This window comes from Octopus bimaculoides, chromosome 11 (genome assembly GCF_046866305.1).
Source record: "Octopus bimaculoides isolate indiv1 chromosome 11, ASM4686630v1, whole genome shotgun sequence".
NCBI lineage: Eukaryota > Metazoa > Mollusca > Cephalopoda > Octopoda > Octopodidae > Octopus > Octopus bimaculoides.
The window spans coordinates 69,538,377-69,564,930 of NC_142938.1; the positions used below are offsets into that span (position 1 = coordinate 69,538,377).

At 34.5% G+C, this 26,554-nt stretch overlaps 2 protein-coding genes across 2 annotated transcripts in view; both read right to left on the reverse strand.

Moving 5' to 3' along the window:
• Nucleotides 1-2,626: 2,626 nt before the first annotated feature.
• Nucleotides 2,627-5,180, reverse strand: LOC106876700 (ATP-dependent DNA helicase DDX31). Its single transcript, XM_014925360.3, has one exon. The coding sequence runs from the start codon at nt 5,124-5,126 to the stop codon at nt 3,054-3,056; it is 2,073 nt and encodes a 690-aa protein (XP_014780846.2). The 5' UTR covers nt 5,127-5,180; the 3' UTR covers nt 2,627-3,053.
• A 10,935-nt stretch (nt 5,181-16,115) lies between these two features.
• Nucleotides 16,116-26,554, reverse strand: part of LOC128249104 (uncharacterized) — a 44,906-nt gene continuing 34,467 nt past the window's right edge. Inside the window, exon 2 of the mRNA XM_052971915.2 lies at nt 16,116-18,122. Within this exon, the coding sequence (XP_052827875.1) occupies nt 17,716-18,122 (407 nt within the window). The 3' untranslated portion in view covers nt 16,116-17,715. The remainder of the gene's footprint in view (nt 18,123-26,554) is intronic.

Here is a 26,554-nt window from a genome sequence, read left to right on the forward strand (position 1 = left end):
GTGGTAAGTAGCTTGCTTACCAACCACATGGTTCTGAGTTCAGTCCCACTGCGTGACACCTTGGGCAAGTGTCTTCTACTATAGCCTCAGGCCGACCAAGGCCTTGTGAGTGGATTTGGTAGACGGAAACTGAATGAAACCCGTCGTATATAAATATATATATGTATGTGTGTCTGTGTTTGTCTCCCCAACATCGCTTAACAACAGATGCTGGTGTGTTTACGTCCCCATAACCTAGCGGTTCGGCAAAAGACACCGATAGAATAAGTACTAGGCTTCCAAAGAATAAGTCTTAAGGTCAATTTGCTCGACTAAAGGTGGTGCTCCAGCATGGCTGCAGTCAAATGACTGAAACAAGTAAAAAAGAGTATATATATGTATATAGATAATGGTTTGGTTTCTATTGCTTAATACTCTCCAACTACTTCACAGTATACCAGGTGCATTTTATGCTACAATCTCTATTTCTTATGTGATAAGAAATACAGCTCCATATTTCTTAAAATAGCATGCTTAGATTTTTATTGCTGATGATAACACTTAGTATTTCTCTCCAGTGTCAGGAAATACCGTGATTTGGGGGAAATAGGGACAAAAAGAAGATTAAAATGCTGATATCAGCATAGCAAAAGCTCTGGTCTACTCACTGTTCTGATGCCCTTGAATGATAGAGAATTGGTAAGACCTACCAAATTTTTCCTGGTCAGCAATATTTCTTTCAGATGGCTGTTCCATTGGAGCCAACATTACTACCATTTTTAACCCCAGGAGGACATCACCTCTAGTTGGTTATCATTGCATTCTGCACATGATATAGATTGCAAACATCAAACGACAACGAGACCACCAGACTGTCTGATTTTCAGCTATTTGTGCTCATCTTCAGTGGTGGGCACCCATCCCCTAGAGATAGTAGTTTACTCCAGCTGCCAATATATAGAAAAATGACAACCACTCTTGCAACAAGATAGCTGATTAGAAAATCTGTATAAGAGATGAAAGTAGTAACTATACTAAGAAGTACTGTTTATCATCACTTCAATATAGCTATTCTGTAGGAACCAATGTTGCTAACCCCAGGAGGATGCCTTCTCTAGCTGTTTTTTGTTTAAATCCTTTCAAGTTTAAGCATCTTACCAATTCTCTATCTTCCAGGGGTATCAAATCAGTCAGTAAACCAGAGCCCTTATTATGATGGTAACATTTTCGTTTTTGTCCCTATTCACCTGGCTGTTCATATCCCCCCGCAAATCACAATACCTTAGCTCTGATCAGTTGCCGACCTTCTACAAGACCCAAGTCATGTCCTGAAGTACTGCTTACATACATGTGGCCACCAGCTGCACATAACACAGCCTGAAACACCATATCACTGATTGGCAATAATTCAATCACATGCTGCAACTACTAGCTCGTGAAAGTGTTGCCCCTTCTATCACTTTTACGATGACCTCTGCACTTCTCAATTAGCTGCATGCCTTCACTCAGATACCAATTACTACTTTTTCAGTCCTTCCTAATCTAAAAGAATATCCTTTATTAGATCTTCCATTCAGTAAAGTTCAATCCATACTAATTTAGATTTTGACTTTGTTCAGTTCTACAATTTCCTCTTAATGAGCAACTTCGGGGATCTGATTTGATTGATAAAAGAACCACAAATTTCTAAGGTGAGCAAAAAAAAATGGATTGTCTTCTCCTTAATAGCATCTCAATTTAGATTTATTTATTTTGATTATCTCCCTTCCTTGGTTGCACCTGCTGCTGGCTGCTTGTTTACCTTCTCTTGAAATTGAAAGATAGTTTCTGTAAGCCAATTATCTGGAATGGCAATTCGTATATTATTCATTTTCTTTATGGTCCAATTCGGTGCCACTGGCTACTCGGAAGCAATTTCTTTCGGCTTGATGCAGGATCTTTATTGTCAGATGTTTTTCCTCCTACTGCCAACTTGTTACCCAAGTGAGGGATGTATAATACTTTTAGGTTATAATAACAAAGAGGCAGATTAAATACATATCTAGTTTTGTCTTTCACTATTCTAAAATTAATCATAAATTAACCATAAACCATAGAGTTTACTTGATCTTCTTATTCTCATCTCTTCCTCGTATAAGAAGTCATAGCAAGAAGAATCCATCACAGCTGCACTACATCCTTCTTATGTAGGGATGGTTACCAAGAACAGTGACAAAATATGATTGCATAGTCCAGCAGCACTAGCAACGATCACTCCAAGAGTGTAGTGGGTACTTTTTATGTGACATTGATGTGACACCAGTGGCTTGACAACTCTACACAGGCACAGTATATCACCAAAGGTCTCGGTCACCTATTGCTGTCTCGGTCACCTATTGCTGTCTCTGTGATTCTCAACGCTCTAATAGTGCTCTTTACATTCCACCGGCATGGGTGCCAGTCTTTTAAAATTATAGGGAAGAAGTATGAGCAATATTTAGTTGCTATTTCTATCAGCACTCTTGTTGATTCAGCTGCTTTGGTAATCGCAATAATGAGATGGCTTGATCAGTTTTAAGATCTGCATGTATTCTACGTTACACAAATCAGGGAGTATTTGTCATTTTGTAATGAATCGAAGAAAATAAAAAGTATCAGAAGAATGAAAAAAAGTAATAATGAATTCTTTTTATTTTGTAACAATGCATTGAAATTTCTTTAACAAATTTTCAAATATTTTTACTTCTGCTTTTCAAAGTTTGGATGATTCAGTAAATGTAATATTTCCATGAATGGTTTACTGCATGATGTCCTTCATACAACTCACACAATCATAGAATGGAAATGTAACCAATGTCCAGCAAAGAATATGCTGTGCTTTACAAGGCACAGGTCAAAACTGATAGGAAGACTCAAGTTACCTTTGGGTTAATGATTCTGCACTTTAATTAACCTCTTTCATTTCAGTCTTTCACATGTTGAACCTCCCCCAAAAGTTAGTCAACGGTTTGTAGTTATTTTCTACAACCAATTTTCCATTCCACTGGAAAATTCTGATATAAAGGCGTCATTCAATGATTGTTAATTGTTTCCTTTTACCAATCTAGTCCACTGGCAAATTCTGACATATCAACAGATTTTTTCTTGTGTGTAGTTTCTTTGTTAAACCGCAATTTTGAATTATATTTGAAATTAGACTTCTTTGGGTCATGTTTACTAAATTTAAAGTGCTTGTTCATGGGATTATTTCCTAATTGGCTAGGAGCATCTCTGAGCCCAAAACTTTTTGCTAAATGTCCAATGTGGAGGTATTTTAAGTGAAAAATGTCCTTCAGATCTTTAGGGTAGGTCGAGTATGAACGAACAAAAGACTGAAATGCCTTTTTGGCAAGATCAAGCATTTCATTAGAATTATGTGTAAAATTTTCAATATACATCTGAAAAGAAGAAGCAGCTTCTTCATAAGTACGTACTGGTCTTCTATTCTCAATAATTTTTGGTAATAGGTTCAATAATTGCAAAAGGTCACCCAATATGTTTTTAATATATATTTCCACTAAATTAATTTTCATAGCATTTAATGCTTTAATATATGCTGTCTCGGAAGGCATAAGGAACAGAAGTGAATTGCCTTGAGCACCAGCTCGTGCTGTTCGGCCAATACGATGTATATATTCTCTAGTTTCACCAGGTGAGGTATACTGTACAATCCACCTAACATGTGCCAGATCAAGGCCTCGAGCTGCAACATCTGTACACAACAGAACACCACAACGTGATAATGAATATTTTGTAAAATTATTGGTACGATCATCTTGAGACATGTTTCCATGAAGTTTGTAAAATTTAACCAGTGAAGAATTTTTCTTCTTTTTCGATTTTTTTTCAATGTAGTCGGAAAAAGTTTTTGAATCTTTACGTTCCAACTCAAAAATTTCAGAAAATAATTTGAAATGGAATTCAACTGAATCTTGTGTTGATAAAAAAACCATAATTTTGGATTTTTGGTTTGAATTTATACATTTAGAAGCAATAAAGCCAATAAGAGAAACCAAACGCAGTTTACAAGGGACAATCATAAAATGCTGATTTAACTTCTCAGGAACAGAAAATAAACTGTCACCTTTTGTGAGAAGAGAATTATTTTCTTTATGCTCTTTCGAAGCATCGATTCTTTCAGGGGACTTGAGAGATATTCCAGCTAATTTCTCAACACCTTCAGTAAGAGTTGCTGATAGCAAAATAGTCTGTCTTTCTGGTGTTGATTTATTAAGAATACTAATAATAAGCTGTACTTCTTTTTCGAAACCCATATCATGTAAACGATCTGCTTCATCAATGACAAGATACTGTACGCGATTCGTTACTAAGCATTCTGTATGGAGCAAGTGATCGGTTAACCGACCAGGGGTACCCACCAAGATGGTAACTCCTTTCCGTAATCGGGCTTTCTCAGATTTCCTTTTCTCACCACCAATAATACAAGTTGGAACAATCCAGCAACAAGTGTTGACAAGTTTCTGAAAAGTTTGGAAACTCTGCAAAGCGAGTTCTCTAGTAGGTACAATAACGATAGCATGGACTCCATCACTTCGTTTCAGTTTCGGCTGTTTGGCCTGAAGTGTTTGTACAATTGGAATTGCATAAGATAAAGTCTTACCTGTACCAGTATGCGATTTGACTAAAACATCTTTCCCATCTAGAACTGGTGGTATAGTTAACTGTTGGACAGTTGTCATTTGACTGAATTGAAAATCATTTCGTAAACATTGTAATATATACGGACTTAAGGAGAGGCTTTCGAAAGATTCTTTCGAAAACAGTTCTTCTTTAACAGACTGCACAGGCTCAGGATTTACTGTAGGAATTTCAGGATTGGAATTAAAAAGGGAGGAAAAGTGGATAGCACTAGTTTTTGATTTTTTTTCTGAATGCGTTGTTGGCTGTTTTTCAGCCTTTCTTTTCCGTGATTTCACAGAATTCGAAACATAAGGTTCATTTGAATCAATATGTTCATCATATTCGAATGTTGATGAGATTTGGTTTCCATTAAGCTGTTTATTTTTAAGTCTTCCTGGTGCTGATTGATTATTCGAATTATTTGTTTTCACTGACTTAGAATCCTTTTTGGAGACGTAAACATTTAAAACCAAATCATCGTCAGCCATGTTGAACACGTGCGTTACAATATTTTAGAGTGGTCTCCTCTTTGTGATATTGACTTCCTGTTAATTGCAGTGTAGGAGGATCTAGAACAAGCGGTCTACCTCTGTGTGTTGGGTTCGATTCTTGTTTACAGCTAATTCGTTTTATTAACGTTATTAACCTTACAGAAGGTATGAGCATCACAGCCACTTTCGTAACTTTCTGAAAATAAGCATATTTTTTAACGAAATTTTGCATAGATTCGTTTACGATAATATAGATTACGACTATGTCAATGATATTAATTTTAGTTTGTTTTGAAGAAGTTTGGCTCATTCTCTCTGCCTCCTGGTTTTATCTCCTCATAACTCTTTAAAATGCATAATTTATTTTTTTGACATTTTACAGAAATACGCTAGTATTGTTTACGTAAAATTGATGTTTCGAACATAAATTTGAAATAAAAGTGAAAAATAATAAAATTACAGAAATTGGTGTTTACAAAGTCGGAGAAAGGTAGAAGAAAACGATCCAAAACTCCTCGAATTTAATAACAAATATGTATTTTTCAGAACGTTATGAAGAAACTAAATCGAGACAAGACGTCGATCAAGTTTCCTGAAAGAATTGATGCCTTGAAAGCCTAATTAATATGACAACAACCATGGAATAAAAAATTTGTATTACTTCGCCAGTTTTGTAGATAGTTTGAAAATTAGTAATTATAATTACATTACATTAATGTGATAATGATTATGAGATCAAGAGATATCCTTCGAACAAATGAGTGAGGGTTGTATTTCAGGTGCGATTTCTTTCAAGAAAATTACAGAGAGCGACTTAGAAGGGACTCTGACCTAAACCTATCAAAAAGGACAGAACTGTCCTAGTCTTGTCATCCTTAGTGCAGTAAAGTAGTAAATAAAAGGGATGATGTTTAGCAATGTGGTAGCTTTGATCAAGCAGACTAAAAGGGTAAAGAGTAAAGACTCCCTTTGGTCATGAATGACCATGGGATTGCACCTGGAAAGTCACCCTCTGAGGCTTAAGTCCGGACAAGGTTGTTTTATGGCAGACCAGCAGTCATCCGTGCATACTAGCCTCCCCTCTTCGTGACTCATTTCTGCGGCTGAGTGAACTGGAGCAATGTGAAATGAAGTGTCTTGTTCAAGAACAACACAGAGCCTGGTCCAAGAATCAAACTCACTACCTCATGATTGTGAGCCTGATACTCTAACCACTGGGCCATGGGCCTTCAAACTAATTATCAAAGTATTTCCAGCCAAGATCATCCCACTTGTTTAAGGGGTATTTTTATATCAGACTACTAGTAGTGTAGCATGGGCTTTGGCTGCTCCCTTCCTTAACCCTTTAGCATTTAAACCTGCCAAATCCAGCCCAAATATTCTACCTGTTTGATGTTCAAAGCAGCTAGCTCCAACATCTCACACCTACCCTACAATGTCATTCTAAAAATAAACAGTTACATCACTGAAATCTCAAAGCTACAAGATGACATGATTAATTTTAAAAAATGTGAATAAATAAACATTACGTTAGACAGAAAACTCTGAATGCTAAAGGATTAGACATAACATTCAGCTACAGACAGCGCACATATACAAAGTGGCCACTCTGTGCAATCCACAGAACCTACCATACACCACAGTAGACTACATTATCTAATGCATCCATATTTATTTTTAATTTAGAACAGTAGGATGTGATCTGTGAGAGATTTAGCTGCTATTTCTAGGATGTTGACTGAGATTAGAGACTCTCTTGTTGACTCATGGTAATGGAAATACTGCATAATGAGTGTTTGCTAAGTTGTCATTGTTATCATTTAACATTAATAAAAATGGAAAGAGCATCAGCTGCTAATTTCTGTCAGATCCTTCATTAGCTCATTTTAGTCTTCTGGTATTTTGGTGATTAATTTTTGTTATCTGGTATATTAGCTGGATCACCTCCATTGAGCTATTCCTATCCTACTTGCTACTCTTTCTCTTATCATTTGTCATGACCAGTCTCATAACCCCTGCACTAATCACTATGCCTAATCCTTCTTTCCCAGAATGTTAACCTACTACAGATTAAAGGGAAATATTAATTGTGTCAATCTGATAATGGTGGGCAAATGAGAGCCAGTAGAGAAAAAGGAGGCATTGGGAGCAAGGCAGTGGATTGGGGGACGCTATGAATTTATTATAATATAGTATTGTATACAAATTATATATTATATTAAATATCAAATGATTCATAGTATATATAAATTAGTAAAATATAAAATATTTATTTATACATAAAAATAGGGGTGGGGGCACTGAGGGAATTATGTGGCCATGGGGGGGCATAGTGGCCCAAAAAGTTTGAGAATCTCTGTTCTAAACCAATTATATATCCTCCCCATGCTGGCTGTTGTCCCCAAACAATGTATCTCAGCTACTACATTCTTTACTAAAAACATTTTCCCATTACTTACTTTCTAGAACTGCAACCCACTGAAATTCATACCTCACTCCTTTTCCTTTGTGTTTTTTTTTTTTTTTTTTTTTTTTTTTCCACCTTGAGATATCGATCTACACCAATAAAATCATTACACCCTTCAGAGAAGGGTGTAATGATTCCTCGGCAGAATTTGAATTCAGAACATAGAGAGAGACAAAATACCTCTAAGCATTTTGCCCGGCAAGCGAACATTTCTGCCAGTTTGCCGCCTTAAGTATTCTTTTCTACTCCAGGCACAAGGCCCGAAATTGTAGGAGAGAAGGCCAGTCGATTAGATCAACCCCAGTATGCAACTGGTACTTAATTTATCGACCCTGAATGGATGAAAGGCAAAGTCGACCTCAGCAGAATTTGAATTCAGAACGTAAAGACAGACAAAACACCGCTAAGCATTTTGCCCAGCATGCCGCCTTCTCTTAGTAATAATATTAGCACTAATAGAATAAGGCCTCTTATGGCTACATACTTAATAGAATGCGCAACTGTTCAAATCCACTCACAAAGTTCTAGTTGGCCTGGGATTATAGTAGAAGATACTTGCCCAAGGTGCCATGCAGAGGGATTGAACCTAGAACCATGTAGTTGAGATGCAAACTTACAGCTATGGCTGCACACACACGCACACATCAGATTGTTCACAATTGCTATTGGTAATGTGTAGGGCAGCGAGCTGGCAGAATCGTTCGCACACCGGGCAAAATGCTTAGCGGTATTTTTTCTGCTGTTATGTTCTGAGTTCAAATTTCGCCATGGTTAACTTTGCCTTTCATCCTTTCGTGGTCGATTAAATAACTACCAGTTACACACTGGGGTCGATGTAATGAACTTAATCCCTTTGTCTGTCCTTGTTTAACCCCCTGTGGGCAATAAAAAAATATATTGGTAATGTGTAGTCTAGTACGGCCAGTTGCATATTCTGGTTGTTGGTGACTAAACTGGCTCCCATGGTGAAGATTTCTAGAAACACAGCAGAACAACAAACAAGGCCAGTCAAGAGCGGAACCCAGTATAGGATCAATGACTATCTAACAACAGTACAAGGAATTAGAAATTCTGAGTTTGTCTTGAGCATGCTACAAGACCACTGAGAGTTGTGTGGGATCTATAGCTTTTGTTAAAGCATGTCTAAGCACAATAAATATAAATATATGGTCATGTGGCAAGAATGGATGAGGATAGCTATTTGAAAAAGTGCCACACCCTAGCGGTTGAGGGAACCTGTGGAAGAGGTAGACCCAGGAAGATCTGGGATGAGGTGGTGAAGCACGACCTTCGAACATTAGTCCTCACCAAGGCAATGACTTGTGACCGAGACCTTTGGAAATATGCTGTGCTGTATGTGAGAAGACCCGGCAAACCAAGTGAGACCATAATCTGAGGCCTCTGCCAGCCCACTTATGCGTACCTTACCTTTCCTTCATTGGACACTAAACTCCGCTTCCAAAGACCTGTTGAGGCAAGTGAAATCAAAATCAAACCAAATTCAACGACTGGCACCCATGCCAACGTCTCTTTCATTGGACACTAAACTCGCCTTGCGAAGACCTGTTGGGGCAAGTAAAAGCGAAACCGTCCGAGCGTGATCGTTGCCAGAGCAGCTGCCTGGCTTCCGTGCCAGTGGGACATAAATAGCACCATTTGAGTGTGATTGTTACCAGCAGCGCCTTCCTGGCATGTGAAAAGACATTCCATCGAGGTCATTGCCAGTGCAGCTGGACTGGCTCCTGTGCAGGTGGCACGTAAAATACACCATTTTGAGCGTGGCCGTTGCCAGTACCGCCTAACTGACCTTTGTGCCGGTGGCACATAAAAGCACCCACTACACTCTCTGAGTGGTTGGCGTTAGGAAGGGCATCCAACTGTAGAAAATCTGCCAAATCAGATTGGAGCCTGGTGTAGCCATCTGGTTCACCAGTCCTCAGTCAAATCGTCCAACCCATGCTAGCATGAAAAGCGGACGTTAAACGGTGATGATGATTTAGAAAAGTAAAGAGAAACAAGTCAAAAGTCTGTTTTTGTTTTTCTTTTTAAAAAGAGCTACATTTATTCTATCAAAATTTGCTTTGGTGGAAAAGAATAAAGAAAAATAAAAATGAAAATAAAAATTTAAATCAGTTGAGGAAAAAAAAACAATTAAAAAAAAACTCTCTAAGAGAGTACCACAGCCAATGATATGTTACCAAATTGTTAAATGTCTTTCCATTGCCAACTATTTCAGAGGCGGCAGAGCCAGTGGTCTAATACAAGTTATACCATTTCCTTCATTCACAACAGAACAGAGGAATCACAAGAGAATCAAAGACAAAAAAAATATGATTATGATAAAAAAAAAGTGGAAAATGTGTTTTTTTCTTGTTTGGGATTTTTTTTTCCTTATTTTTCCAACTACTGAATAAAAAAAAATGGTGCTAAAATTGATTTATGAAATAAAAAAAAAAGAATAATGACCATTTGGCTTTAATACAAAAAGAAAAAAAGAAAAAAAAAACTGATGGTGGATTGGATTGTGTGTTAGAATATTTTAATAAATAGCATGTAATTTATTTTAAATATGTGAATTTGATGAAGACATGAAAGAAATGAATAAAAAATAAATTGATAAATGAGTTAATGAAATTTCAAAAAAATAATTACAAGAGGTAAAAAAAGAAAATCCAGGTTTAGGTAAGTTTGAATCTATCATTATCGAAAAGGAAGTTTATCAAAACTTTATGTGAGAAATGAGAGGGTGGGGAAGAAAAGAAAGTAGAAACTAAAAAAAAGAGATCTTAAAAAATTTGGGTTTTTTTTTTAATACATATCTTACATTGTTTTGGAGGGTATTTTTTTGTTTGTGTGTGTGTGTGTGTGTGTGTGCTTTGATTTGATTTTGAAATCAATGATACAAATTGAAGTAAGGTTTTTCATTTCTACAATAGAAAGGAATTTTCAAGAAATCAAAAAGTTATAAAGAATAAATATTATAAAGATGAAAGGGGGGGGGGAATGAAAAATTTATAGAAAAGTAATATACATATAATCTTTATTTTATTCCTAACCAAACCAGTATTTCATATTAATTTTAAAAGAAGACATTTTAATAGCAACAAATTTTCCCCCCCACAAAAAAAAAAAATCTTTAAAATTTTACAAGACCATTACATAATCTGACTAGATAAGAATTCTTTTAAAACAATGAAATTTACATGACAAACAAAAAGCATACTTTGATGACAATAATAATAATAATAATAATAATAATAATAATAATAATAATAATAAAATCATTTCTTCCATGTCATACAGGTACATAGACACTGAAATATGTTTAAATAGATTTACTAAAAAGCTGTAAATATTTTGCTTCCAAGGAGAAGTTATTTTCTAGCTGATTAATTAATTATGAAGGAAATGGCTAAATATCTAATTACTACTGACATTAAATATTTTATATTGGTTGATAAAATACCAAGAGTGTGAAGTATAGGTTATGAAATAAAGAATACCAAATCCATTTCCAAAAAATATATATATTTATATATACTGTTTAAATTCCTTATTTTGGTATGTACTCAGAGTATATATCACATCCTACCATAATCAATTCTGAAAGACAGGTGATTTAAAAAGGTCCATGGCATTTTTATTTTTTTATTTCCAGTAAGAAACACCAGAAGTGACACTAAGCGAATGAGTCACTAATTAATATTTTTAGTGTGTAAACCACTTTTCTTCTTTTTTTTTTTTTAATTTTTAATTTTAAATACAAATATTTAGTTAATACCCAGAAAACTGAATGTTGTTCTACGACCGTGTATTAAGAAATAAAGAGTAAAGAAGTAAAAGTTTGGAGACAACTGATACCGTGCCGTTAAACAGACAAGGGATAATGCCAATACATAGAAATACAAAAAAGAAAATTCATAAACTATTTAAAATTAATTTAACATAAATTGCTACCATGTCTACCAGAAGAAAAAAACAAAAAAACTAGTCATACATGTCTATGAGAGGTAACTACCAAGATTGATATGTAGGAGTGTAAATAACTGTTTAATACTATCAGAATCTACCAAGAGATACCAAAATTATATAACATTGTGTCACTGTGTCTAACATTGTCAGAGCTGAACAAGTTATAAAGGTTTTATCGAAATATTGTAATTCAATAAATGACTTATAATTGTTTCAAATGAAAATAATAATTAAATACACATATATACATATATACACATATATACATATATATATATATATATATATATATATATATATATATATATATATATATATATATACACATATAAAACAAATTTAAGATTTATTAAAATATTAAAACCAGCACCCAACAGATTTGTTACATGTAGCAAAATGGAAGGAGAAGAAAAAAAATTCAAGTTATTTTAGAATTTAAACACTGGAATGTTAGGAAAGCAATATTTTAGCATATTAAATTTCTTCCCTAAAACCAGTTGAATAATAATAATAATAATAATAATAATTATAGTTATAATGATAATAATAATAATAAAGTGACAAGAATGTATACCCACCCAGCCCGTATAAAATTGAAAAAAGCAAATTCCAAATGTATCACTAACCACATTCAATTTGTGAAAGAATATTAAAAAATAGACTGTAAATCAACAAGTGTCTTGGATTTTAGTGGACACATTCCAATATGATGTGACTAGCACCATAAACAAACAAAACTAAACTTCAAAAAGCTGCTGTGTTAACAACTGAAGCTATTTCACTTCAAAAATCATACGTCCGACAACAAAACAACATGTAATAGCTCAGCTTTAACACACAAATATAGGAATATTTTTTTCTTTTTCTTTTTTTTCATTTATTTATTTATTTATTTATTTCCAAATATGCATTTCATATGATAATATAAAAAGCAACTAGGTAGTTTGAAACGATCATAAAATAACAACAGAATGGTTCTCATCAAGAGAGAACTTGTTTTAGACTGGGAGAAAACATAATGAAAGAAATGGAATGTTTTAATTTTTTTTTTATTGTGGAAGGGAGAAAGAGTGAGAAGAAACTTCTTCTTCATTGATTATGGTATATTATTGGAGGAAATGTTATAGCATTTCACTTTGGTTTTCAGCTGTGAGTAAGCAAACCTTATTGACTTTGGTTCTAACTAATGCAACAGGTTAGACTTTTTAAGACAACATAAAAAAAGGAATAAATAAACTAGAAATAGAAAACAATTACAAATCAAATAAATATTTAGGCCATTGCTTATTGAGTAATAAGATTAAAATAATATTTGTTGGGCAAACCACTATTATGGTGGGAGAACAAAAAGAAGAGAAAAAACAATGAAGAGGATAATCTAGACAATAAAGTACACCTAGATTTTGGCTTACTTTAAAAGAATAATATGTGCTTTGAGTTATTCTAACTTAGAGAATGTTTCAGCCACTCTTGTCATCAGCTCTCTTCTTTCCCAACAATTAAGAACCATATCTTAGGTATGTAGCATTCTAGTATTGGAGATAGGGGGACAAAGATAGCTAATCCTGTGTAAAATCCGATGAGGAAAAAGTTTCTCTTTTTATCAAGTTTATTACAAACTGACGAAAGATTTCTTTAAAAAAAAAAATAAAAAAAAATTGGTAAAAATCACAGCAAATGTAAAATGTTTAGCTGAATTCAGGGTTTTTAAGTAAACAATCAGAATACGAGAAAGGAAGAGGAGTAGGGGGTGGGGTGGGGGGACAACCCAAAAATAAAACAGTGAAGAGAAGATTAGAAATGTTAAAATTACTTCAGCAGAATACTGTTTGGGTGGAATCTCACCTGGAGAAAGGCTGGACAGATAGCAAGAACAGCAATTATTATAGAACGGTTAACAATACAAAACAATCTATGCAGCATGTATCAACAGTTAACAGGAAAATCAATGAAGACGGAGACCAGTATGCCATAGACAGAGGAGTGAGGATATGTATACATTAGAGAGATTCATAACGGAAGGAATTACTGAAGCTGATGTAACAGAACTAATTTTGCAAAGTAAAATGTGGACGGATGATTGAGATTAAATCCATGATAGTTGTGTGAAGCAATATTATTTTGTTCAAGTATATAAAGCCTGTAGAAACATATTTAATGGACAGAAAAGACAGAAATCCATAATCCTGCAAGGTATTTTCAAATATAACAACCAAATGATTTACCATTAAAACAACTGGATAGTTCATTTTGCTTTGGACATTGATTAAAAAGTGTAGAAAAAAAAAAGAATTTGCTGAGTTGGAAAAAAAAAAACAAAATTCTTGGAAGGATTTCAACATATTTACAAATGTCGGATGGAATACAAGTTCAACTTGTGTTATACAACACAAGTTGTGGCATAAATTACTTTTAAGAAACACTGTTTTCATTTTGCTTAAGTTAAAACACTATTTTTTTTTTCTTTTCTAAATATAAATTTCTAGAAATGAAAATTTTTGATTTGAAAAAAAAAAAACAACAAAATTATAACTCATGCACACACAATAGCATTTGAATACAGTAGAATAAGGAAATATATTATAATGATAAGAAACTGTTTATAAATCCAGATGTTATCTTCCAGTTGAACATGAATTTTCACAAGTTAGGGACAACCATTACCGTCAATCACTTTATTTTAAGCATTTTTTTTCCACTCCAAAATATCATATGCTTATATCAAACATGTAGCATAAACCAACTTGTAATTTCTTTTTATTTATTTTTACTTTATAAATAATTTTATATATATATAAAAAAAAAATTTAAATCACTGGAACACTGTAAAATGAATACAGGATTTATAAAGCCTCGTTGACCAAACCATGAAAGATATTACCAAGACGATATCTGTACAATATACACCGGGAGAAATGTATCTCCAATTGATAATATATAAGCAGTTGTAAATATTTTTTTAAAAAATGAAGAAAAAGAAATTATAGAATCAAAGATTCTTTTGTTCTAGAAGATGAAAATCTTCAGTGAAAGACATAAGTAAATAAATGATGTTCATTCAGTAGCAAGTGTAGTGATAAGCAGTTGAAACTGTTTACAGAATGAATTATTATTATAATGCTTCAGATATTGTCACCTCAGCTCATTATTCTAGCACCGATTGAAAAGAGAAAACATTTTGTCCTAAACATTGTATAGTACAAAATGGCAGATGAAAAATGACAACTTCATTAAAAGAAAGGAAGGAGTGGGGGAAGAAAGAAGACAAGAAATACTAAGAAACATTAAAATAATAATAATAATAATAATGGTTTCTAACATAGGCACAAGGCCACAAATTTTGCAAAGTTGACTCTGGTGGGATTTGAACCTAGAACATAAAGAGCTTGAAGGAATACCTCAAAGCAATTTTCCAATGCTCTAACAATTCTATCAACCCACCACCCCTATAATATTAATAATAATAATAATAATAATAATGATAATAATAATAATTATAATAATAATAATAATGGTTTCTAATACAGGCACAAGGCCACAAATTTTGAGGAAAGAAATAGCTGATATTTTATCCTTCCCAGAGAGATGAAAGGCAAAGTCAACCACAGTGGGATTTGAACTCAGAGCGTAAAGGGACATAACTAAATACTACAAGGTATTTTGTCCACTACTCTACCGATTCAACCAGCCACTACTCATAATATTAATAATAATAATAATAATAATTAGTTTCTAATTTAAGTAGAAGGCCAGCAATTTTTGAGGGAAGGGTGTCAGTTAATACCGTCAATTCCAGTATTGGACCGTTTCTTTAATTTTATCAACCCCAAAAGGATGAAAGGCAGAGTTGACCTTGGAAGGATTTGAACTCAGAATGTAAAGAGCCAGAACAAATACTACAAGGCATATCGTCCAACACTCTAACGATTCTGCCAATCCATCGCGAATAATAATAATAATAATAATAATAATAATAATAATAATAATGGCAAACTGCAAAAGCATTTGGCTCATATTTTATCAGACATCACTCATACCAGTGCTATTATTGCCCGCTTTATCACTTAAGGCCAATCACTCAGCCATGTAAAGGTAAATTAAAAATTTATGTGGCATTGTAGCGCTGACATTTTGTCTATGGAAATAGTTCAATGAATATGTGCAGACAATAAGCAACACAAAATAACCCCCACCACACACATACACCCAAAACCCATGAAGAATATCACAAGAACAAATATTATAACAAGAGCAATATTTCTTTAAAGTACTTCGATAATCTCAAAAAGAAAATTTTTTTTTTTTTAAAACTATTTTTTGTTTAGTTTATTTGAGACATCAAGATTTGTTTATACTTTTACCTCTCCATTCAATTTTCAACACTGAGCCCTTTTATTATTATCGTCATTATCATTATTATTATTATTAAATTGGATGTTAATTCCTGAAACAATTCAGAATGACTAGAAGATAGAGTTCCTTCCAACTTGGGTTCAAACCACATCATAAGTGTTATATTATGTTTTGAGGAAGAGACTAAATTCTAAGCAATTTATTTTACTAAGTTGGTAAATACATACTATTTGCCAACTAAGATAACAGAAGGTTTCTCCAAGAACATAAGGAAATATCAGATAGAATATGCTAATTTGTTCAACTCAAAAAAAAAAAAAGTATCATTCTAAAAGTTCTTTAAAGAAATTTACTTTGTAATTGAAGACAGAAAAAAAAAATGAAGACAAACGAACATTGCCAATTTGTAAAATAAGCAATTCAATAAAAGAAAAAGAGTTATGGGAGGGACATTGATTTGTCACAGAGAACTAAGTTTCAGTGAATTCTGTGGGATGTTTAGTGTCTATGGTTACTATAATAGGCAGAGGTGAGCTTTATTTGAAAATGTCTATTTTCTGTGGAGTTTTTGGAATATTTGGTTACTACAGTCAGCAGAGGTGAGCTTTACTTGAAATATGTCCATGCGTAGTGAAGGTAATAATAAAACATAACCAGATTTAATACCAAGTGCAGGCAGACAGAAAATGTTGGTGAAGTTTTAGTTGTGCTAAATGTTTGCTTGGATGGATTCTTCAGAAGGAAAAATGAGTTAGGGAGGATAAGCACATTGGGATTTTCCTGGAGGGGGTTCTTCTGTTTTTGGGGGGTTTTATTTTTTTTAGTTCTTTTTTTTTTTTCATTTTGTTTTAGAATTGGATGGATTTACGATGTCTGTTAAATAAATGAACCACATCATTGAAGATTGAATTGCAGTAAGGCTTCATACAACCGCTTTCAACTTTCTTTGTGGAGCACAGTAAAAAGAAGGAAAAGACAGCCTTAAATTAGACATTTCTAGAAGAAGCAATATTAAAGTTTAAAAGAAATACTTTTCTTGTTTATTCTCCCTCCCCATCTTCGCTACATTAATAGTTGGTATAATATTTTCACATTTGGTGTTTTCATACTCATTAAATTTAGACAGAAAAATCATAAATTAATATCTAACTAGGATTTTAGTTCAGAATATATATAAAAAAAAAAAAGAAGTCTTTTTTAATTTTGTAGAGACCCAAATAGAATCAATTTTTACATTTATCAATTTTATCAATTATCTAGAAGAAATAAAGAAAAATTAGAGATTCTAAAGATTTTTTTTACAAAAATTATTGACCTAAAAACCATTAAGTCAATATTAAGTCAATAATTTTGTTTGCTGTTAAAAATGGATCAAATGGGTTGGAGTAGACCCTGGATATTTTATTAGAAAATAATCGATATTGAAGAAAGGAAGACATGAAAAGACTTTTTTTTTTAAATTAAAAAAAAAAAAATTCTGTTTCAAAACCATGTATATCTGTAATTCTCACAAAGTTTTTTTTGTTTTTTGTTTTTAGACGAGTTTAAATTTCGTAACTATTTAAAAATCTAAATGGAATCTATTTTAATGGAGATTTTTAATATACAACCAGGTAGAAGACGGTAGGTAAATAAATTGGGAGGAGAAGGGAGGGAGAATTCAGAATGTAGAATCCTTAAATGATGGGTTTTCTTTTTCTATGGGAAGGTAAGTTTCACTAAATTTGTTATTGAATACCAATTTAACCAGCAGTAGAATCTAGCAGTAAACCAAGGTAAAGGTTTCAAATGACATTAACTTTCACAGTCAGGGGCGTACATGACAACAGCATCAGGTTCATAAGTTATATTGCTTGGTCCATTTGTGGCCACTGACTCAGAGGTGTACGCAACAGCACTCTCTGGCATGGGAGAATAGGTGACCACTGTGTCAGGTGTGTAGGTGATCACCGTTTCACTCTGGTATTGAGTTGCAGCTGGAACAACCATTGCAACAGTTTGTTCTGGGGTTGCAACTGTTGCTAAAGTTGTAGCCTGATTGAGCTGATTATTACCGGGATTCTGTGGACATGGCCCCATTCTGGTGGGTGATATATTGTTGTTGCTGTCTGAAGGACCTTGGACAGTACTATACACTGAAGTTGCTCCGGAAAGTTCCAGTAATGACTGAGCAGCTTCTTGGAGTATATTTTGTTCATACACTGAAATAAACAAATGGAAGAAAAAATATTAAAATATCTTAATATTTGGTTATAAAACAAACAAAAACATTTTTCAATTTAATCAAAATTCATCATCTTAATTTCAACAGTGGTGCCCCAGCATAGCCACGGTTCCCAAGCTGAAACTAGTTAACCCTTTAGTATTTAAACTGGATATATCAGACCTAAATATTCTCCGTTTTATGTTCAAACCAGCCAAATGCAAACTCTCACACCTACCCTACAAGGTCCTTCTAAAATTAAACAATAACATCATGAAAATCTCAAAGCTGCAAGATGATGCATGATTAATTCAAAACAATGTAAATAAATAAACATTACATTTGACAGAGTAATCTGAATGCTAAAAGGTTGAAGAGTTATATATTTACAACAGGATCAACTCTTTAGTCTTTAAACCGGCCATATCTGGCCCAAACATTCATTCTGTTTTATGTTCAAATCGGTCAGATCCAGCCTCTCACACATATCCCTATAATGTCATTCTAAAAATAAACAGTCACATCATCAACATTGTGAAGCTACAAGATTAACCCTTTTGTTACCATATTTCTGTTGAGATGCTCTGTGTTTCTTTCAATTACTTTAAATATAACAAAGAATTTAGTAAAATAACTTAATAATCATTCAAGCGAGGTCGTTGCCAGTGCCGCTGAACTGGCTCCCGTGCAGGTGGCACGTAAAAAACACCTTTTGAGCGACACCGTTGCCCATACCGTGTGACTGGCCCACTACACTCTCAGAGTGGTTGGCATTAGGAAGGGCATCCAGCTGTAGAAACTCTGCCAGATCAGATTGGAGCCTGGTGCAGCCTTCTGGCTTGCCAGTCCCCAGTCAAATCGTCCAATCCATGCTAGCATGGAAAGCGACTGTTAAACGATGATGATGAACTTAATTATCATTAAGCTAGTGTTAGGAACATAAATTGTGACTAAGGTTTGGTGAAGATTTTAATTCAAAATTTATGAAAACAAGACATTTGTACTCAGAGCCAGAGCCGGTTTCAGCCAGGTTGGTAACAAAAAGGTTAATTCAAAACAATGTGAATAAACAAGCTTTACATCTGGCTGAGTAATCTGAATGCTGAAGGGTCAAAAACCAAACTAACCTAGATAAAGAGGTACTGTATAACTATCTCATTATTGTACTGAAATATTAATACTGATCTTAACTTCACTCGTCATTGTTAATATTGATTATAACTATACAGGGCGGGCCAAAAATCATGCACAAAATAAGTTCAATTCAATATGTTCCAGAACTGTTAGACATGCTTCAATTTTTCAAAAATTGAATACAATAAATAAATAAAATAATGATGAAGACACACATACTTGCACATCATCATCATCATCCAGTGTTTTAAATCCGGGTTTTGTCCCCGTTAACTGGGGGTGGTCGGATCTTCCTCAATGCCATAGCAACTAAGGTAGGCAGGTGCAACCCACCCCAACCTTTGGGCTGGTTGGGGCCCATTCTCCCTTGCTATCATGAGGCTTTTTTGGGGCTGGATTTTCTACAGGGAGCATCCCTTGCTTACCCCCAACCTCAGTTTGTAGACATGAGTAGTCCCCGTGACCAATTTTTAAGAAATGTGGTGGAAAACTAGCTCAGGAAGGCAGGGACGCTACTCCCTGAGATCCCTTTCAGAGCCCCTCCCCCCCACCTAATGAAGAAAATGAATAATAATAATAATAATAATAATATAAATACAATGTCAAATATTTTGGTGCATGATTTTTGGTCCACTCTGTTCTTAGTTATTGATAATTCTGATCATACCTGTTAAGATAATATTGATATGCATTATCATTAATATTGATCATAATTTTACCTGTTATTGTTACTACTGATCATAGCTTATATCTGCTATTGCTGATACTTATCATAGCTTTATTTGTTATTGTTAACACTAATCATAGTTTTACTTGTTATTGTTAATACAGATCATAACGTGTCACTTTTAATACTGATTACAGCTCTACTTATCATTGACCCAGCATAGCTTTACTTTATTATTGTTAAGACTGATCATAACTTTACTTGTTATAGTCAATACTGAACATAGCTTCACCAGTTATTGTGAATATTGGTCATAATTTTACCTGTTATTTTTAATACTGATCAAAAATTTTACCTGGTTGTTGTTAATACTCATTATAATTTAACTTTGCTCGTTAATATTCATCACAGTTTACTTATCAAAGTAATTGAATAAAGAGAATAAAATAAAAATAAATGAAATTTTCAAAATTTTTGTTCAACAATTGTACAAGTTTTTAAGCCATAGAAAATCCAAAGAAATTGCTGAAAGAAAAAAAAAAATATATATATAAGTTACAGCAAGTGGTGTGTTGTTCCGAAACTCCACCAAGTCTTTAACTTAAAAAAGAAAATTTTAATTAAATTAATTTTTTTTTTTTTTAAGATTTTGTAACCCAGATATTCAAAACATACAAATCTGAAAGCCATTTGAAAAAAAAAAAAAGGGGGTAAAATATATATGAAAGTTCAGGGTGGGATTAAAAAATTCCTTGCCTAGACAAATACATGTCCAAAACGTTTAGTGAGCTAATGGCGACATCTGTATATTTAACAAAAATGATGTATGCATTTGATCACGAGTTTTTCCATAATCACACTATTTTATGATTTTCTTAATTTCATATTTTTATACATCAGACATGGCTGTTGATGTTATTTGTTAGTATTTTATAATGTTGAATTAAAATTTATGCATGAACATAGGTTTTGGATTTCATTTTATATCAACATTGGAAGTAGACCATGGCATTCATTAGACAACAGGGTAAAAGAGAAGAACTGTGACACCATTTCACGAAAAAAGAAGTGGGTGGAATGTATAAAAACATCATGGTTAATTTGAAATAACGAAATGAAAATGAAAATGTTTACTTATTTAAAAAAAAAAAAATTCCATGGAGGAGATAATTTTATTTTAAAAGGACAAGTAAATAGGGAAAAGGTATAGGTGCAGATTGGAGCTCCTAGACTTTGTTTCCTCTATATATTCCAATGAAATTTGGCAGAGATACATTTTCAAGGGTGTAATAGATGATGGTTATGCTAATAACAGTGGAGGCGCAATGACCCAGTGGTTACGGCAGCGGAGTCACGGTCACAGGATCGCGGTTTCGATTCCCAGACCGGGCGTTGTGAGTTTTTATTGAGCGAAAAACACCTAAAACACCACGAGGCTCCGGCAGGGGATGGTGGCGAACGCTGCTGTACTCTTCCACCACAACTTTCTCTCACACTTACTTACTTCCTGTTGTGCCTGTATTTCAAAGGGTCAGCCCTTGTCACGCTGAATCTCCCCGAGAACTACGTTAAGGGTACACGTGTCTGTGGAGTGCTCAGCCACTTGCACGTTAATTTCAAGAGCAGGCTGTTCCGTTGATCAGATCAACTGGAACCCTCGACGTCGTAAGCGACGGAGTGCCAACAACAACAACATGCTAATAACAAGAAATACTTTTAAGGAATTTGGGATCATTTTCCCCTGGCTCTCCTGGTTTTGTTTCCTCATATAGAGTCTATAAAATGCATGCTTTTAAATGGTATTTTGAAGAAATATTCATTACAGTGTAGATTACATAATGCTGTTTCCAACACATATATCTGAGAAGGAAAAAAAATAAAAATAAAAATAAAAAAAGTGCTAAAGCAGGAATGAGCAGCTTCATTGAGAATCGGTCCATATGAGACATGGCTAATCACCAAGTAAGCTGCACTACTAACAGAATTCAAAGAATTCAAGGTAATCTTTTGTTAGGTGTGCCATTCAGAAAGTCCCACAGACCACAAATTACCAGTTGCCATGTTTAAGTCACAAGAATTGGTAGTAAAACAATCGGGGTGAGGCACAGAACAATCATCCAAAACTACACCCAAAAGGTCGTCGTCGTCACCATTGAACATCCACCTTCCATGCTGGCCTGGGTTGAACACTTTGACAAGAGCTGGCAAGCCGGAGATCCGCCCCTGGCACCAATTGTCTATTTTGGTATGGTATCTATGACTGGATGCCTTTCCTAATACCAACCACTCTACAAAATATACTGGTTGTTTTTGTACATGACACCAGCATGGGTGCTTTATACATGGAATCTGCCCAGGTGCTTCAGATGTGACACTGGCATGGGCATTTCTTATGTGGCACTAGTATGAGTGCCTTTTATGTGGTGGCATTTTTTTTTTTGTTACTAAATTTTACCCCTCTCACGAAGACAGACAACTGCAAAACTTTGTTTCAAAATATGTATTTTTAAAGAAACTTATGAAAAACAAAGTCGGTGGGGCAAGGAAATCTGTAATGATACCTTAGAAAACTCCAATGCAGAAATCGCAAACTGCAGCCTATGGGACTTTCTGGACGGCATGCCTAATGAAAAATAACCTCTCTTTTACTCTTTTACTTGTTTCAGTTATTTGACTGTGGCCATGCCGGAGCACTGCCTTTAGTCGAGCAAATCGACCCCAGGACTTATTCTTTGGAAGCCTAGTACTTATTCTATCGGTCCCTTTCGCCGAACTGCTAAGTTATGGGGATGTAAACACACCAACATCGGTCGTCAAGCGATGTCGCCGGGACAAACACAGACACACAAACATACATATACATATATATATACATATATACGACAGGCTTCTTTCAGTTTTCCGTCTACCAAATCCACTCACAAGGCTTTGGTTGGCCCAAGGCTATAGTAGAAGACACTTGCCCAGGGTGTCACGCAGTGGGAATGAACCCAGAACCATATGGTTGGTAAGCAAGCTACTTACCACACAGCCACTCCTGTGCCCGATCCCGAATTATTTTTCAGTAATGCCGCCCACCTGATGATGAGTTGTGTCTCATGCAGTTTGCTCCTCAAACAAGGTTGCCTGTGCCTGATCTAACGTAACAAGAGGTCCATAGCAGAAATTCAGGATTATTGACTAAATCATGACTGATACACAGATGTAGAGATGAAGAGTGGACTTCTCAAAAATTTCTGCTGCTTCTTATACATCTTATAAAGAATGCTTTTCCTTTTTAGTGGTGGGAGTGGAGGAGGGGGATGTCATTTTTCCATAAGCAATACATTTGCATCTAAAATGACTATTTTTTTTTCTCCTCCAAGTGTGTGGCTGTGTGGATAAGAAGCTCGCTTCTCATTCATGTGGTCTTGAGTTCAGTCCCACTACGTGGCACTTTGGGCAAGTGTCTTCTATAGCCTCGAGCCAACCGAAGCCTTGTGGATAGATTTGGATGGCAGAAACTGAAAGAAGTGTATCTTTGTATTTGTCCCTCCACCACCGCCAGTCAGCCTGTGTTGGTTTGTTTACATCCTCATAATTTAGCAGTTCAATAAAAAGAGACCAGTAGAATAAATACAAGACTTTAAAGTAATTATTGAGGGCAGATTTGTTCGACTACACTCCAAAACAAGTAAAAAATAAACGAAAAATGTGATGAAAAGCATCCATCCCTTTTTTTTACTACCTACCCATCCAAAATATCTCTCCGGACACCCGCTTTCAATATTGGTGGTTACGAGGTAATTAAAAGAAAGAAAAAAACCAAAAATTTTAATTACTTTTTCCCAGCCTCAAAATTTACTTTTAACTATTTTCTGATTTTTTTTTTTAGTGTGTGCGTAGGTGAGGGGGGGGGGATATCGAAAAATATGGAGATTACGATACTCTTTTACTCTTGCTTCAGCTCCAGACCCGTGGTCATGCTGGGGCATTGACGAAAAAAAAAAAAGAAAGAAAAAAAAAAGGTTTTCAAAATTTCGATGTCAATTGTCTTACGATGATTTTCCATTTTCAATTTGTAATCATAAATCGAAAATGGCACCAGTTTTAAGTAGATTAAAATTACACACAGCAGACAGGTACTGATATATGCTCTGACTCCTAGTCTCCACTAATATCCTACCTGATATGGAGGTTTGGCACTTTGTCTCAAGTTTCTTCATACTTTTATTTTCAGTTGTGGGCAAATGTGAAGAATCGCAACGCAACCCCACCACCACTACCGTGCCATCTTCAAAATAAGGAATATAAAAAAATATTATGAACAGAGGTGTTGAATAAATCTGTCTTGATATTGCCGAATAGTATCAATATTTCCATTTTGTGACCAACAAGCCGAAGGAATGCCGACTGAACCGTTTACATTAACAAGGCTTAGAATCAACAAGTCTGAAGTGTTAGCTAAACTGAATAAATACATAGGAGCCAGCCCTGCTTGAAAATACTGTTTGCATTTACTATCAGCAATATTTGTTACCATCAACAGCCTCCTGACATCACCAGTCTCGAAGTCTGCTGTTTCACTAAGAGTACATACACAGCACTTGTCAGAAATATTTAGACGCCCGTCATTATAAAGAAGATTTTTGTCTTAACCATATATATATAGAAAGAGAAAAGAAATGAAGAAGAGAACATGAATTAACAACAAAAAAAAAAAATTAGAAACTTTGGAATCACCAGAACATATATAGTTCTTATAAAAAGTATGTGAAGGATAGAATCCAAATTAGAAAAAAAGAAAGCACAAATAATTTGATGGAATTTCGGGCAACTTTTCAAACACAAAATATCTTTCGTTTCGTTTCCTCACTTAAGCAAAAGTAGTAAAGTTGTAAAATTTACTACAGGGGTGTGTAAAAGAAACGAGTTCCCTTTTAAAGTTATGTAATATGTCAGGTATACCTATAGAATAGAGTCGTAAATCATTTAGAGCGCCAAAAACTGTTATTTTTTCGGATTTGTATGTTTGAAGCATCGTAGATTATGAATCTTTAATCTATTTTTATTTTTTAGCAAGAGAGACCATTTACTGACAGTTTTCAGTAACTGTTCAGTTTTAGCTTTTTTCTTTTTTTCAGATTTATATTTTAAACAGGAGATGATTCTTCAAAATTATGTTTAACATATATCTGAAAAAAGAAAACATTTACAGAAAAAGGGAGCGATCCCAAATATCACCCCACTTTTGCAGATTCGTAGAATCTAAGATGCTTACAATATACGAATCCAAAGAATTTACAGTTTTGGCGCACTAGATCATTTCCGACTCTATTCTACAGGAATATTTAACGTGGTACCGTTAATGAAGATGGATGGGGAGGGAGACAGAGAGCGAGTATCAACTGCAATAAAATTTTGTCGACTTTAAGATATGTAAAAATATAAAGGGAAAAAACATCTCAGAGAAAGACAGCAACACTGGAAGAGTAAGAAAATGGAAAATAATCCACTCGGAAAGATTAGAGAGAAAGTTACTTACCAATAAACCAATATTTTTTGAAAGAGAAGCAAGATATTAAAAGACTTCTGGTAAACGTTAAGAGAACAAAAGTTATGGTGTGATGCGAAGAAGTTCGTTGAATAAGAAAGAGGCGACGTAATAAGCCAGCATCCAATGACTAAGTGGGAGAGGAATTAGACAGCTTGATTGTTGGCAGAATGTCTTAGGATGATGTATCCCGCTTGCTAGAAATATACTCTGTATATATTTTCATTTAACGATTTGCTTATAACCACAAGATAGCCTAACGTTAATGAGACAGACCTTCGTTTAAGAGGTTCCAACCAATAATGTAAACAATTAGGTAGTTTACCTGCGTGTATATATGTGTGTATATGCACGTGTTTTGAGTGCAATGTTTTTCTTCAAAGTTTCTTAAACTATAGTGACTGGTGGGAGAGAGGTAAACAAAAAAATGAGAGAGGGTGAGGAGAAATGAAGCAGAGAAGGGATGGGACGAAGGCCAGATAAAGGAAGAGAAAATGGTCAAGAGTTCGTAGGATAGATAAAGAAGAAAAATGAGGAATGAGAGACTATTAAGAGTAAAAAAACAAGAACAGGGTTGGGAACAATGTTACCAAATACGATGTTACTGTTTTCGGTTGAGAGTTTAGTGTCATCGTATACATGTACAGACTGGATGATACATGTCTCTGGGTGTATGTATGTATATATACACACACACACATATATACATACACAGATTTTTAGCTTATTGTATAGTGCTCAGGTACACTACATCGTTATGTAAGTATGTGTGAGTGTGTAATATACACATAACATACACATACATCACTCCCTTCACACACATACACTTGCATGTAAACATATAATCATCTACACATACATCTACCCATCCATCCATTCATACATATACAAAGTAATCTAGAAGTTTAATGTACCGTTTTCGCTGTTCGTAAAAATAGTTTTCGCTTTACCTTCGGAAACTTTTAACGTGTATTTTACTAGCTTTCACTTATAATAGTGTTTTGATCGACTTTTGGTACATATGAACCCGGTAGTGGTTCATATGTACAGATTCTCCTTGTTAGGACAAGAAGAGACATGGGACTGAGAGTCACGG